Source organism: Lepus europaeus, chromosome 10, assembly GCF_033115175.1.
Source record: "Lepus europaeus isolate LE1 chromosome 10, mLepTim1.pri, whole genome shotgun sequence".
NCBI classification, from domain to species: domain Eukaryota; kingdom Metazoa; phylum Chordata; class Mammalia; order Lagomorpha; family Leporidae; genus Lepus; species Lepus europaeus.
The window spans coordinates 8,948,697-8,964,643 of record NC_084836.1 but is presented as its reverse complement, the minus strand read 5'-3'; the positions used below and the strand labels follow the sequence as shown (position 1 = coordinate 8,964,643).

Sequence of the window (15,947 nt, the reverse complement as noted above, 5' to 3'; positions counted from 1 at the left end):
GGGCGGGCAGGTGTTGGGGCACCATGCAGTGGGAGATGACACGGTGGGGGACGGGCAGGTGTCGGGCACTGGGCAGTGGGGGATGGCACGGTGGGGGGCGGGCAGGTGTCGGGCACTGGGCAGTGGGGGATGGCACAGTGGGGGGCGGGCAGGTGACAGGCACCAGGCAGTGGCACTGTAGGCAAGCTAAGTAAGGATCCTGAAACTCAGGGTCCGACTGCAGTGAGGGGACCAGCGGGGACCTGGAAGCAAAACCCAGCAGCGAGTCAGAGGGGAAGAGAAAGGAAGACAGAAATCCTTGCCAAGGCCTCGCCCGGGGCCGGCAGGAAGAACAGGCGGGTGCTTCTCCAGGTCACGTCTTAGGGGCTGGGGGAGGATTGTGTGTGTGGGGTGGACATATGTATCTTTACATAGGTATGTGAAGGTGGACATGTGTGTTGTGACCATTAGAGTCACAAAGTGAGGTCACCCTCTACACAGGGACATAGGTATGTGAAGGTGGACATGTGTGTTGTGACCATTAGAGTCACAAAGTGAGGTCACCCTCTACACAGGGACGGCAGTGGCTGTGCTAAGTGGGAACGGATGTCAGTTCGGTCAGAACCCGGAACTCAGCTGTGTACCACAGACTTACAGAGGGAAGTGAAAGGAGGAGGCGGGAACACTGATTCCGATCATCAGACTGGATTAAGAGGGACGTTCAGCACACAATAGCAACATTTATGGAACCAGGACAATCACAGACTCCAAAGCACCAAATAACCTGGTAGCTAAATACACAAAGCAAAGCTCATTAGAAAGCCAATGAGAGGGGCCGGCGCTGTGGTGAGAAGACTAAGCCTCTGCCTGCAGCACTGGCATTGCATGTGGGTGCCTGTTTGAATCCCGGCTGCTCCACTTCCGATCCAGCTCCCTGCTGTGGCCTGGGAAAGCAGTGGAAGATGGCCCAAGTGCTTGGGCCCCTGCACCTGCATGCGAGACCTGGAAGAAGCTCCTGGCTCCTGGCTTCAGACTGGCCCAGCTCCACCATTGCAGCCTTTCGGGGAGTGAACCAGAGGATGGAAGACCTCTCTGTCTCTCCTGATGTAACTCTACCTCTCAAATCAATAAATAAAAATCTAACAAAAAAAGAAAGCCAGTGAGAAATGATAGAATCTGGTCTAACAGAGAGAACAGAGCAAGAACATAAAAGATTTCTGAAACATGATAAAATTAACAGACAATAACTGAATAAACTTAGCAATTAATGAATTTGTGAATGGTGACCATAGGTGTACAGGAACAAGAAAACTAAAGGACTCAACCATGAATAAACGTGAAGTAGTGAATGCACATAAAATTATGAATGAATTAATGAATGAGCATATGCTGATACAAAGAAACAGAAATGGATATGTAAAGAATGGGTGGAGAGTGAAAAAGAACGCATTTCTACGCTGGGAGGGGGGGCAGGAAGGAAGGGAGGGGGACTCCTGGGCTCAGGGCGGCTCCACGGCCTGCCCGGCCCCCGCTCACCCGGCCGAAGAACTGCAGGAAGGTGTTGGAAAGCAGCAGGTGCCTCTCAGCCAGGAAGCGATAGCGCCGCTTCTCCTCCAGCTCAGCTGCTCGCTGGCTCTCGGACACGAAGGCCTGCATCTGGGCGTGCAGCCGGTTCACGCTCTCCTGGGGGACAGGGAGTTCTGGCTGGGGGCAGTGGCTGAGTGTCCCGTCCCACCCCCCACAGGTACCGGTCCGAAGCCTCCTGCCCTTCCTGCGGCGCCTCCTCCTGGAGGCCCCCCCTCCCCGCCACCCTGAGGCTGCTCCTTCATGGGCATCCTCACCCCCGTGAGTCTGGGCCCAGCGTGCCCTTGGCCTGGGCACTCTTCTCAGCAGAGGCCCAAACACAGAGGTGGGGCCAGGGAGGTTGGTTTAATGACAGTATGGCTGAGTAGAAGGGCCAGCCCTGAGCCAGGAGGAGACTCCGCTCACATGGGCCTCTGGGCTGGGGGCGGGGACTGGGCTGGTGGACAACACCTCCACTGCCACGTTCAGGAGTGGCGGCGGGGGGGGGGGGGGATTCAATCTTCCCAGTGCAGGAGGGGGAGGAGGTGCTGGGACTGTGGGCGGAGCCTGGGGCAAGGAGCGGTGCTGCCCAGCCCACCAGAGGCTGGCAGGGGAGCTCAGGGGTGCCCGCCGGGCCCCGCCCCCAGCCCCGGCACCTTCATCTCCCGCGCATTCTTGTCCCGCGTGCGCTCCATGCGCCACAGCTCGGACATGCACTTCTCCAGGTTGGCCGCGCGGTGGCGGTACTCCATCTCGTAGTGCTGGCGGCTGTCCTGGGGGAGGGCGGGGAGGCAGGGGCCAGCCTGGAGCACGCGTGCTGTGGGCCGGGGAGGGGCGGCCCCCTCCGCAGGCCGGACTCACTTTGATAAACTGCATGTCCAGCTTGGTGTTCTTCTCCATGTGCTGCAGCAGGTCCCCGTGGAGTGTCTGCACCTGTGCGGGGCGCAGGGGTGGTCGGGGCGGCCCCGGCATCCCCTCACTTCCACACAACCCACCACTCACTGCACTAACTCGCCAGGCACCTGTCCATTTGTCGGACAGGCAGGGGTGGGAAGAGCCCATGCTGGAGGGAGGGGTAAATGGCTGAACACCGAGAAACCGTCGGCACCGGACCCGGCCCAAAACATGGCCTTGAAAGACGAGCTGACACTTTTCTGATTCATTTTCCATCTTATTCTTGCTCTGTGTTGTGCTGATGCCATTCCCTCTCCTGGAGTCTCCTACCCATCTTCAAATGCCAGCTGCCTTGCCCCTCTGCTTTAAGCCCTCCTGCCCTCCCCAGGCAGACCCAGGGCCCCTGCAGTGCGCACACTTGTTCGTTCTTTGCTCATGCCACTGCTATGTGACAGAACTCACTGCTGGGCCCCCTTCGTGGTCCCTTTGAGCTGCTGTGGGCCTGAACCAAGCCTGGCTCGATTCTGAGTCCCCAGCACCGTGGGCAGGGCCTGGGCGGCAGGTTCCTGTGACTGGCGAGAAGCAGGTGTCTGGCCACCAGAGGGAGCCTGCTGGGCCCAGGCTGGGAAGAGCTGCCTCCCAGCTCTCCGCCAATGGGCTTTGTGACGTTGGACAAGTGGCTGCCCCTCTCTGGGCCCCAGTTTCTCCATCTGTACGAGGAAATCTTTGGCCAGGTGCTCCCTGTGAACCCGAGGAGCTTGGATGCTGAGAGCCTGGGCGGTCACCTGTGCCCGCCATTGTCTTTCTAGCCTCGGGGCAGCAGACCAGAGTCCTCCCAGCGGCACTGTTTGCGCGGGGTGTGGAGTGGGGAGGCTTGTTCAGAAGCAAAGAGGCTCCTCCCCTTTCTTGGACACACCCACCTCCGAGGCCCTGCTCTCCTTGCAGCCTCCCAACAGGCAGCCCTTCCTCCCACCCAGGGGCCCATGCCATGCGGCAGGAGCTCGGTGCCACCCGGCTAGTGCATTGCTCAGAACAGGAATGCTGGTAAGTCCCTCTGGGTGCACAGGAAAGACAGCCCACTTAGCCGTGGTTAGGATGCCAGCATCCCAGACCCCAGGACCTGGGCTGTGTTCCAGGCTGCGGCTCCTGCTGGTGCAGAGCCCGGGGGCAGAGGTGGCGACTCCCGTGGTTGGGTCCCAGCCACCCGGAGGACACCTGGCTTCAGCCTGGCCCAGGCCTGACTCTACTGCAGGCAGTGGGGAGCCATCTGGCAGACGAGAGCGCCCCCTTCCTTCCACCATGTCTCAAATGAGTACATTTAAAAATTGTTTCAACTTCTAAAGTTTAAGTTTTCCTTCTGCCAATATTTCTGAAAATCTGGTACCTGCTGGTCTGCAAGGCAGCCCGAGCTACCAGCGTGTGGGGGGCCAGGGGTACTGGGGTAAGGAGAGGGCACCATCCAGGTGTGCGTAGAACAGAACACATCTGACGACAGAAACATCGTCTGGAGGCCTCTCTGCCAGACCTGGGGAAGGAACTGTCCCTGCACCAGTGCCGACCTCCTGAGGTGTTATGTCCTCACTTGTCCCCCCACCTCCCCGCCCTGCCTCTCACCACTTCCTGTACAATCACCCAGTATAAACCACACACTTACAGGAGAAGTGGGATGGGGCAGACAGCCTCAGAACCCAGGCAGCACTGTAAGCAGAGCGCCGATACAAGCCGAGGGGGCCGTAGGAGCTGGCCACAGAGACCGGGCAGGGGAGGCAGAGCGGAGCCATCAGGGCTGTCCCTGGTGGGCGTGGCGAGCGGCTCCACCTGCCCTGAGAGCCCAGGTGGTGGGAGGGCCCTGCCCCCTGGGCCTGGGTGCAGGAGCTCTTAAAGCGTCCTTAAGGGGCCAGCACTGTGGTGCAGTGGGTTAAGCTGCTGTCTGCAGTGCCAGCATCTCATATGGGCGCCGGTTTGAGTCCCAGCTGCTTCACTCCTGACCCAGTTCTCTGCTGATGGCCTGTGAAGGCAGCAGATGGCCCAAGTGTTTGGGTCCCTGCACCTACATGGGAGACCAGGAAGAAGCTCCTGGCTCCTGGCTCCTGGCTCCCGACTGGCCCAGCTCTGGCTGTTGTGGCCATTTGGGGAGTGAACCAGCAGATGGAAGATTCTCTCTCACTCTCTCTCTAACTCTGCCTCAAAAAACAAAAACAAAAACAAAACTAAACTAAAACCACGACCACGTGTGAAATGCAATCCTTGGCACTTTCACAATGACTCTTAAAAAAATGCAGCTGGCCAGCGCCACGGCTCACTAGGCTAATCCTCCACGTGCGGCGCCAGCACACCGGGTTCTAGTCCCGGTTGGGGCGCCGGATTCTGTCCCGGTTGCCCCTCTTCCAGGTCAGCTCTCTGGTACGGCCCAGGAGTGCAGTGGAGGATGGCCCAGGTTCTTGGGCCCTGCACCCCATGGGAGACCAGGATAAGCACCTGGCTCCTGGCTTCGGATCAGCGCAGTGTGCCGGCCGCAGCACACCAGCAGCAGTGGCCATTGGAGAGTGAACCAACGGTAAAGGAAGACCTTTCTCTCTGTCTCTCTCTCTCTCACTGTCCACTCTGCCTGTCAAAAAAAAAAAAAAGAAAGAAAAGAAAAAAAAGCCCGCAGCTGCCAGCACTTGCTGCCGGCGCCTGCCTCTCCCGTGTGCTCACTTTACCCGACTCCTCCTGCCTAGGGGCCAGTGCACCATCCAGGTGCCATCCTTCACAGGTCACGTGACACGGTTCTGCGTGCGTCCAGCTGTGCACAAACCGAGGCACCCCGTGGAAGTGCACGTTAGACGAGACAGCCGTGGCCATGAGTTCCCCCCACTGGGGTGTGGCTGTGAGTGCCAACAGCCAAAGAACATGGGCCCCGCGTGCCTCCTGCGGGCATCACTGGTGGATGAAAGCTGTCTCGCTCCTGAGGAAATGGGTCTGGCCAGAGACCGACACGGGGACAGGCGCTGGGTGCAGCAGGTTGAGCCATCGCCTGCAACACTAACAGCCCACATCAGAGCGCCAGTTAGCGTCTGGGCTGCTCTGCCTCCAGTCCAGCTCCCTGCTGATGTATCCGGGAAGGCAGCAGAAGATGGCGCAAGCGCTTGGGCCCCTGCCACCCATGTGGAGACCTGGGTGGAGCTCCTGGCTCCTGGCTTTGGCTTGGCCCTGCCCTGACTGTTGTGGCCACTGGGGGAGTGAACCAGCAGATGGAAGACCTCTCTCTGCCTATCAAATAGGTAGATAGACAGACAGATAGATAGATAGATCTTAAAAAAAAAAAAAAAAAGAGGTTGACACTGAGGCTACTTTGTGCACCTGCCACAGGGAAACCAGGGGACTGTCTGTAAGCAGCAGGTGGCTCCTAGGTCTACCTATGAGGAATTCTCAGTGGGTCAGACACAGCCAGCCAGCCCCGCCCACCCGCTCCTTGGGCCGACACTTTGTTAGAGGGGCCTGTGAGCCCTCAGCACACAAACACAGGAAGCAGGGAGCCAGCCCCTCTTTGAAACCGTGGGCTGTGAGCTCCAGGACCCCGTCTGCCCTCCCCAACTTCCTGTCTCTGCAGGCTGTCGCTGTGGCCCGCACTCCTGTCCTGGTGCCATCTGAGACGAGGCCCTCACTAGAAGGGGAACAGATGGGGCCACTGGGGCTTGGGCTTTCAGACTCCAAAGCTGGGAGCTAAGTAAGCGCCTTTCCTTTATAAAGTACCCAGCCTTTCCCCCCACCCCCCACCCCCGCCGCCCTAAGCACGGTCTACTCCTCCCTTTTTCTCTCTCTCTCTTTTTTTTTAAGATTTACTTTTATTTATTTGAAAGAATTAAAGAGAGAGGTAGAGACAGAGAGAGAGAGAGAGAGAGAGAGAGAGAGAGAGAGGTCTTCCATCCGCTGGTTCACTCCCCAGATGGCCGCAACGGCCAGAGCTGCGCCGATCTGAAGCCAGGAGCCAGGAGCCTCTTCCAGGTCTCCCACGTGGGTGCAGGAGCCCAAGGACTTGGGCCATCTTCTACTGCTATCCCAGGCCACAGCAGAGAGCTGGATCGGAAGAAGAGCAGCCGGGACTAGAACCGGTGCCCAAGTGGGATGCTGGCACTTCAGGCCAGGGCTTTAACCTGCTGTGCCACAGCGCCGGCCCCTCCCACTTCCTCTTGAGCCCCTTCCTGCTGGGCTGCTGCTCTGCCTGGGCCACAAGGCTGAAATCACAGTAACGCACGTTCCCAAATCCTGTGGTCAATCCTTGGGACCAGGGACTCGTCCTGCCATAGTCACGTCATTGGACAAGGCTGACCACTCCTCCTCCTTGCCACGCCTCCCTCCCCCAGAGGGCAGCCCCGCACCCTCTCCTGGTCTGCTGCCTCCCTGACTGCTCCTTCCCTGTCCTTGGCTGAGGCCCTTTGGGCCCCGATCCCTTAATGCTGGGTTGCCCCCGGGGTGCAGGCTTTGGGCCTCTTTCCTTCCTGGTCTACACCCGAGGCACGCTCCTCCCGCCCATATGTCCACACCAGGGACACGCTCCTCTTGCCCATATGTCTACACCCGAGGCACGCTCCTCCCGCCCATATGTCTACACCCGAGGCACGCTCCTCCTGTCCATATGTCTATGCCCGGGGCATGCTCCTCCCACCCATATGTCTACACCCGGGGCACGCTCCTCCCACCCATATGTCTACACCCTAAGCATGTTCCTTCCACCCATATGTCTACACCTGAGGCACGCTCCTCCCGTCCATATGTCCACACCAGGGACACGCTCCTCTTGCCCATATGTCTACACCCGAGGCACGCTCCTCCTGTCCATATGTCTATGCCCGGGGCATGCTCCTCCCACCCATATGTCTACACCCAGGGCACACTCCTCCCACCCATATGTCTACACCAGGGGCACGTTCCTCCTGTCCATTTGTCTACACCCGGGGCACACTCCTCCCGTCCATATGTCTACACCCGAGGCACGCTCCTCCCACCCATATGTCTACACCCGGGGCACACTCCTCCTGTCCATATGTCTACACCAGGGGCACACTCCTCCCGTCCATATGTCTACACCAGGGGCACGCTCCTCCCGTCCATATGTCCACACCCGGGGCACACTCCTCCCACCCATATGTCTACACCAGGGCACGCTCCTCCCACCCATATGTCTACACCCGGGGCACACTCCTCCCACCCATATGTCTACACCAGGGCACGCTCCTCCCACCCATATGTCTACACCCGGGGCACGCTCCTCCCACCCATATGTCTACACCCGGGGCACGCTCCTCCCACCCATATGTCTACACCAGGGGCACGTTCCTCCACCCATATGTCTACACCAGGGCACGCTCCTCCCACCCATATGTCTACACCAGGGCACGCTCCTCCCACCCATATGTCTACACCCGGGGCACACTCCTCCACCCATATGTCTACACCTGAGGCACGCTCCTCCCGCCCATATGTCTACACCCGGGGCACGTTCCTCCACCCATATGTCTACACCAGGGCACACTCCTCCCGTCCATATGTCTACACCCGGGGCACGCTCCTCCCGTCCATATGTCTATACCCGGGGCACGCTCCTCCCACCCATATGTCCACACCCGGGGCATGTTCCTCCCGCCCATATGTCTACACCTGAGGCACGCTCCTCCCGCCCATATGTCTACACCCGGGGCACGTTCCTCCACCCATATGTCTACACCCGGGGCACGTTCCTCCACCCATATGTCTACACCAGGGCACGCTCCTCCCGCCCATATGTCTACACCCAAGGCATGCTCTTTTCACCCATACGCCTGTGACTCAGACCCCGGACCTCACCCTGAGCCCTGGTCTCGTCTGTGCGATGGTGTCTTCCGAACCTCTGAATGGCCTTCTACAAAGCATTCAGCTAACGGCAGCTCCGCCTTTCCCGCGGGCCTGGCTACCCTTGACTTTTCTTTCACACCTGACGTCCCGTCTTTCAGAAAACCCATCTCTCCTCGATGCCACCCAGCACTGCCGCTGCCCGATGCCGGCCACGCCCACGCCTAAGTCATGGCCTTGGTCTCCTAACTGGCCTTCCTCCTGCCCTCGTTCTGACATTCACACTCAGCACACTAGCCAGAGTCATCCTACTGAAGCAAAGCAATGAACAGCTGAGAAATGCAGTTAACAATGCTTTTACAATGACTTCCAAAACATCAGATCGGAGCTGGAGTTCGGCCTAGTGGAAGGCACCAGGTGAGAACCGGTGTCCCACGCTGGAGTCCCCGCGATACTGTGGTAAAGGCACCAGGTGAGAACCGGTGTCCCACGCAGGAGTCCCTAGTCCTGACTCCAGCTTCCTGCCAATGCAGACCCTGGGAGGCAGTGGTGATGGTTCACGCGGTTGGGTTCCTGCCACGTGAGAGCCCTGAGTTGAGTTCCCTGCTCACAGCTTTGGCCTTGGTCCACCCTGGCTTTTCCAGGCACTTGGGGAGTAAACAAGCAGATAGGAACACCCTTTCTCTTTCTCTCTGTTTTTCTGCCTCTCAAATAACCAAATAAAAAATTAAAACAAAAAAAATCAGATATTTAGGAATAAATAATTCAAAAGATGTACAAGACAGGGCCGGTGTTGTGGCGTAATGGGTAAAGCCGCTGCCTGCAACACTGGCATCCCACATGAGCACTGGTTCAAGTCCTGGCTGTTCCACTTCCAATCCAGCTCCCTGTTAATGTGCCTGGGAAAAGCAGCAGAAGATGGTCCAAGTGTTTGGACCCTTAAGACCCATCTGGGAGACCCTGATAAAGCTCCTGGCTCCTGGCTTCAGCCTGGGCTCAGCGCTGGCTGTTGAAGATACTTGGGGAATGAACCAGTGATGAAAGACCTCTCTGTCTCTCCTTCTCTCTGTGACTTTGACTTTAAAATAAATAAATCCTTTAAAAAAAGATGTGTAAGACAACCATGCTGAAAATGACAAAACTGAGACAAATGAGTGAAAAGGTATACCACGTTCATGGACCTGAAGACATGATATCCTTAAGACAACCACTGATTTATAGATTAATGGAATTCCTACAAAATTCCTACAGATTTTTTTTTAAAGAGACTGACAAACTGTTTTTACAATTGATATGGAAATTCAAAGACCTTGAATAGGTAAAGCAATTTTGAAAAAGTGCACCGGCCATAGCAGCCATCTGGGGGGTGAACCAACGGAAGGAAGACCTTTCTCTCTGTCTTTCTCTCTCTCTCACTGTCTAACTCTGCCTGTCCAAAAAAAAAAAAAAAAAAAAAAAGGAACTCAGTCTTAGACTACTGGATTTCAGTACTTACTATAAAGCTACAGTAATTAACACAGTGTGATATTAGTATAGAGGCAGACAAATATATCAATAGAATGGAGTCTGGAAATAGACCCACATTCATATGAGAAACCAGTTCTCTTCACCAAGACTCCAAGTCGATTCAATGTGTAAAGGAAAGAATTGTTTTTATTTATTTATTTATTTATTTATTGACAGGCAGAGTGGACAGTGAGAGAGAGAGAGAGACAGAAAGAAAGGTCTTCCTTTTGCCATTGGTTCACCCTCCAATGGCCGCCACGGCCAGCGCATCGCGCTGATCCGAAGCCAGGAGCCAGGTGCTTCTCCTGGTCTCCCTTGCGGGTGCAGGGCCCAAGCACTTGGGCCATTCTCCACTGCCTTCCCGGGCCACAGCAGAGAGCTGGCCTGGAAGAGGGGCAACCGGGACAGAATCCGGTGCCCTGACCGGGACTAGAACCTGGTGTGCTGGCGCCACAAGGCAGAGGATTAGCCTATTGAGCCACGGCGCCGGCCAGAATTTTTATTTTTTTAAGATTTATTTATTTGAAAGGCAGAGTTACAGAGAGAGAGAGAGGTCTTCCATCTGCTGATTCATTCCCCAAATGGCCGCAATGGCTGGAGCTAGGCTTATCTGAAGCCAGGAGCTTCTTCTGGGTTTCCCACACGTGGGTGCAGGGGCCCAAGGACTTGGGCCATCTTCTACTGCTTTCCCAGGCCATAGCAGAGAGCTGGATCAGAAGTGGAGCAGCTAGGACTCGAATCAGTACCCATATGGGATGCCAGGACTGCAGGCAGTGGCTTTACCTGCTGTACCACAGCGCCCGCCCCAAAGCTTCACTTTCAATTCAGCTCCATGCTAATGCGTACCCTGGGAGGCAGCAGATGGTGGATCGAGTGCTTGGACCCCTGCTATCTGCATGGAGGCCGGATGGACTTCTGGGCTCCTGGCTTTGGTCTGACCCAGCCCTGGATTTCAGGGCATTTAAGGAATGAACCAGCAGGTGGAATATTCTGTCATTCTGCCTTTCAAGTGGATGAAAATAAATACATACACATTTATTTAGTGCAGTAGGAACAACTACATCTCCACGCAGGGTTACAAGAGCCCTGCCTACATGCCATCTCACACAAACGTAAGCTGAGATGGCTCAGAAGAATGGAAAGCCCAGAATACAGGTTTTACAGAAGGAGATTTAGAAGAATATCCTCGCCATAGGGTAGGACACAGCACAAACCATTTACAGAAATTGCTAAATCAGACTTTATAAAAATTAAGAATTTCTGGGGGCCAGCACTGTGGCACAGCACTGCTGGCATCCCATATGGGCACCAATTCAAGTCTCAGCTGCTCCACTTCCAATCCAGCTCTCCGCTAAGGTGCCTGGGAAACAAGGGAGGTCAGTCCCTGAACCCATGGAGGAAACCGGGACGAAGCTCCTGGCTCTGGCCTGGCCCAGCCCTGGCTGTTACAGCCATTTGGGAAGTGACCCAGAGGATGGAAGATCGATCTATCGATCTCTCTCTCTCTCTAACTCCGCCTTTCAAATAAATAAATCTTTAAAAATAAAAGTTATTTTAAAAATTTAAAATTTTTGTCATCTAAGGCAGACGCTATTAAGAAAATGAACAGACAGCTACAGAATAGGGAACAGCAGTCACCATAAGTATGTCACACCTTGACTGTATAGAGAAATCCTGTAGATCAATAGTAAGTACAGCACAATAAAAATGGGCAAAAGAGGGGCTGGCATCATGACACAGCAGGTGGAGACATGGCTTGTGACACACACATCACTAGAGGAGTGCCTTGAGTCCTGGCTGCTCTGCTTCTGATCCAGCTCCCTGCTAATGTGCCTGGGAAAGCAGAAGATGGCTCACACACCTATGCAGGAAACCTGGAGGAGTTCCTGGCTCCTGACTTCAGCCTGGCCCAGCCCAGGCCATTGTGGTCATCTGGGGAGTGAATGAGCAGACGGAAGATCAATCTCTCTCTCTCTTTCTCTCTCTCTGTCATTCTGCCTTTCAAATAAATAAATAGTATTTTTTAAAAATGGGCGAAGACTAAAATGCCTCCTGGAAAAAGAAGCACAAATGTCCAAACACTGACAGTCACCAGTTGTCCGGCCCAAGCCAGAAGAAAGCCATCCCACGCCCACCGGAAGAGTATAAAAGGCTGGAAGACTGAATGGTGGCCGAGACGTGCGGCGGCAGCGGCTCTCATTCACTGCTGGTAGGCATGAGAACAGCACAAGAAGTCCAGAGAAGTCGTTAGCAGCTTACTATAAAGCTAAACATACGGCAACCTTAAGTCCCACTGCTTGGTGTTTACCCGGCAGAAATGAGAACATTTGCCCACAAGAGGGCTCGTACAAGAAACCTCACCACAGCCCTCATCAGAGCAGCTCCACCTGAGCCTCTGACTGGGGGTGACCGCGTGAGCATCCGTGCAAGTGTGGGTGGACGAACTGCGTTGTAGTCACACACTGGAGGATTAAGCAACAAGACAGAACCCGCTATTGGCACGGGCCATCCCAGGAGCTGACCTCACAGCCGTGCGAGGAGCGCAATGTGCTGGGCGGAGAGAGCACACGGCGCACAACCTCTGATACGAAACTTGACCTCTGCAGCCGGAAGCTGGAAAGAGGCTGCCCGGGTCGGGGTCGGGTGGGCAGGGCAGGTGAAGTTGAGGCAAGGGGACTTCCTGGCTGATGACTGTATTCTAGATCTCGTTTAGCAGGGTGGTTACGCAACGTACTCAACTGTCAAAGCTCATCAAACTCAACCCTTAAGAACCAGGCGTTTTATCCTACATGCATTTTACCTCCATAGAAGCAAAAAGCAAGTCAGATCCTGGGACCGTGGTGAGCCCGAAGCGCAGCTGTAAAATCTTGGATCCCCTCGGCACAGCTGATGGAGAAACCAGGGAGCCAAACAAAAAAGCCGAGCCTGCTTACAGCAAAGCCGGTGACAACTCAGTGCCTCTCAAGCCTCAGTTTTGCCTGTGGCGGTTTTGCTGACCTTCGGTCAAACACAGTTATGAAATAAGTTTCATCAGTTTTATGTGACCTTTGCTACAGCATATTGCTGTACCTGCTCGATCTTATTATTAGCTATTGTTATTCTCTTACTGTCACAGGTATGTATGCGTAAGAAAAACAGAGGGTTTGCCCAGTGTGAGATTGCCTGCGGATTAGGGGCTGCCTGCCAATGCATGCGACCCCCAGACACAATCACTGCCAGCTGTGGGGTCCGTGGAGGAGCAGCATCTGTGCAAAGCTGAGCACCGAAGCTCCCCACCCCCCACAAGCCGGCGGAGCCTGAGACCAGCAGCTGGGACCCTGAGGAGCGGGTACGAGGCTCCCTGGGGGTGTCTGCGGGGTCTGCAGGGGCTGGAGAAGCTGAGCACCCAGGAGCTCTTGAGAGTGACCGGTCAGGCCCAGGTCAGGGCTCCCATGGAGCAAAAAATGTCGCAAGTGAGATCCAAACCCAGAACAGGGCCAAGATGCGCAGGGCAGAACTGCCCAGGAAACTGCAGACAGGGAGGCCTGTAGTTTTGGAGAACTACACGAGAACATCAGGGAGAGACCCCGAGAAGCCAGCACAGCCGCTGCTCTGGCGTGATGACAGCACCCCACGTGGGCGCCAGTTCGAGTCCTGGCTGCTCCACTCCGATCGCCCTCCCTGCTGATGCGCCTGGGAAAAGCAGCAGATGGTCAAGTGCTTGGGCCCTGCCGCCCCTGCGGGAGACCTGGATGGAGCTCCCGGCTCTTGGCTTTGGCGTGGCTCAGCCCTGGCTGTTGCAGCAATCTGGAGTGTGAACCAGAGGATTGAAGATCTCTTTCTCTCTCTCTCTCTCTCTCTCTCTCTCTCTCTCTCTCTCTCTCTCTCTTTCTCTCTCTCTCTCTCTCTTTCTCTCTGTAACTTTTTCAAAATAATAATCTTTAAAAAAATTCTCTTGACTATGCCTCCTTATAAAATTTCAGGAAAAAATTATTTTAAACACAAGCAATAGAAAATCTTTGATATAAAATCCAACAGGAGGCCGGTGCTGCGGCTCACTAGGCTAATCCTCCACCTTGCGGCGCCGGCACGCCGGGTTCTAGTCCTGGTTGGGGCGCCAGATTCTGTCCCGGTTGCCCCTCTTCCAGGCCAGCTCTCTGCTGTGGCCAGGGAGTGCAGTGGAGGATGGCCCAAGTGCTTGGGCCCTGCACCCCATGGGAGACCAGGAGAAGCACCTGGCTCCTGCCATCGGATCAGCGCGGTGCGCCGGCCGCAGCGCACCTACCGCGGCGGCCACTGGAGGGTGAACCAACGGCAAAAGGAAGACCTTTCTCTCTCTCTCTTTCTCACTGTCCACTCTGCCTGTCAAAAAAAAAAAAAAAAAAAAAATCCAACAGGAAGTTATGTGAGAAGAGGCATGGGACGGGGTGAGGTTCCCGCGGCCAGCGGCAGCACAGAGAAAACCGTCACGTGCATCACATGTGGCTGAAACGGGAACCAGAGGCCTCTGAGAGGATGACACAGGACAGGAAAGCAGCCACGTGGGCGGGCGCTAGACCAAGGCAGAAGCCAAGTGGCAGAGCCCCGAGGAGCGTGAGAAGTTTCACAAGAGCAGGGGTGCAGTGATAAAGGCTAAACCTTGGGGAATGCAAGAGTGGACAAACACAATAAAAAATGCCTTACGGGCAACAGACAGGGGCCCGAGGACCACGTGTTAAACAAAAATGAAATGAAGATGGGAGTGTCCAGGGTTGCTGGGATTCTCTGGGGGCAGGGTAATGAAGATGGTGTGAAGCTGGACAGTGGGGGTGTCTGGTTGCAGCTCTGTGATCACACTAACGGCCTCCAACTAGGCTCGGCTCTTCTCTCTCTTTCATTCTTTTTAAAAAGATTTTATTTATTTGACAGGCAGAGTTACAGACAGTGAGAGGAAGAGGCAGAGAGAGGTTCACTCCCCAAATGGCCGCAACGGTCGGAGCTGCGCCGATCCAAAGCCAGGAGCCAGGAGCTTCTTCCTGGTCTCCCACATGGATGCAGGGGCCCAAGGACTTGGGCCATCTTCTACTGCTTTCCCAGGCCACAGCAGAGAGCTGGATGGGAAGAGGAGCAGCCAGGACTAGAACAGGCGCCCATATGGGATGCCGACGACACAGGCAAGGAATTAACCTATTGCACCATGGTGCCGGCCCTGGCGCTTTTCAAAGAGGTGCATTTTCTGGTAGGTGGGTTGTATCTCAGCAAAGCTGAGTCATTCATTTACAGATGCAATGTGTTTGCCCTCCAGGGTGGGGCTCCTGGTGTGGGCCTCCAGCCCATCTTGCATCGTTATACCTGGCAGTGGGGAAATAGAGAGAAAAGAAGAAAAGAGGAAAATACCCAGGAGGAAGAAACAAGCCCTGAAGGCAGGCTGTGAGGGCCTAACGCCCACACGCTAGGCCACTCCAATAGCAAGATGCAAAGAGCGAGAACCAAACCATTCTAACAAGTACAGTTGTGACACAACGTTCCTGAAATTTAAAAATGAGTTAAGGCCGGCACTGTGGCTCACTAGGCTAATCCTCCACCTACGGCTCCAGCACCCTGGGTTCTAGTCCCGGTTGGGGTGCCGGATTCTGTCCCGGTTGCTCCTCTTCCAGTTCAGCTCTCTGTTGTGGCCCGGGAGTGCAGTGGAGGATGGCCCAAGTCCTTGGGCCCTGTACCTGTGTGGAGACCAGGAGGAAGTACCTGGCTCCTGGCTTCAGATCGGCACAGTGCGCTGGCCGTAGCAGCCATTTGGGGGGTGAACCAACGGAAGGAAGACCTTTCTCTCTGTCTCTCTCTCTCACTATCTAACTCTGCCTGTCAAAAAACAAAAACAAAAACAAAAACAAAAAAAACAGAACAAAACCAAAACAAAACAAAAACGAGTTAAAACCACACAGCAAAAACACATTACAGGGCCAGTGTTGTGGCACAGTGGGTAAAGTCGCAGCCTGTGACACTGGCATCCCATATGGGCTCCAGTTCCTGTCCCAGCTGCTCCATTTTCTAATCCAGCTCCTTGCTAATGGCCTGGGAAAAGCAGCAGAGGATGGCCCAAGTGCTTGGGCCTCTGTCACCCATGTGGGAGGCCCCGAAGGAGCTCCTGGCTTAGGCCTGGCCCAGCCCTGGCTGTTGTGGTCATTTGGGGTGTGAATCAGAGGATGGAAGACCCTTCTCTCTCTCTGTCTCTCCCT

The 15,947-nt window shown here is 55.4% G+C and overlaps 1 protein-coding gene across 1 annotated transcript in view; it reads right to left on the bottom strand.

The window, feature by feature from the left end:
* The window catches only part of BAIAP2L2 (BAR/IMD domain containing adaptor protein 2 like 2), a 28,411-nt gene that overhangs the window by 6,645 nt on the left and 5,819 nt on the right, over positions 1-15,947 (bottom strand). The window contains exons 5-7 of the mRNA XM_062202855.1: positions 2,404-2,475; positions 2,199-2,315; positions 1,516-1,662 (exon numbers count right to left, since the gene is read on the bottom strand). Coding sequence (XP_062058839.1) covers positions 1,516-1,662; positions 2,199-2,315; positions 2,404-2,475 — 336 coding nt within the window. The remainder of the gene's footprint in view (positions 1-1,515; positions 1,663-2,198; positions 2,316-2,403; positions 2,476-15,947) is intronic.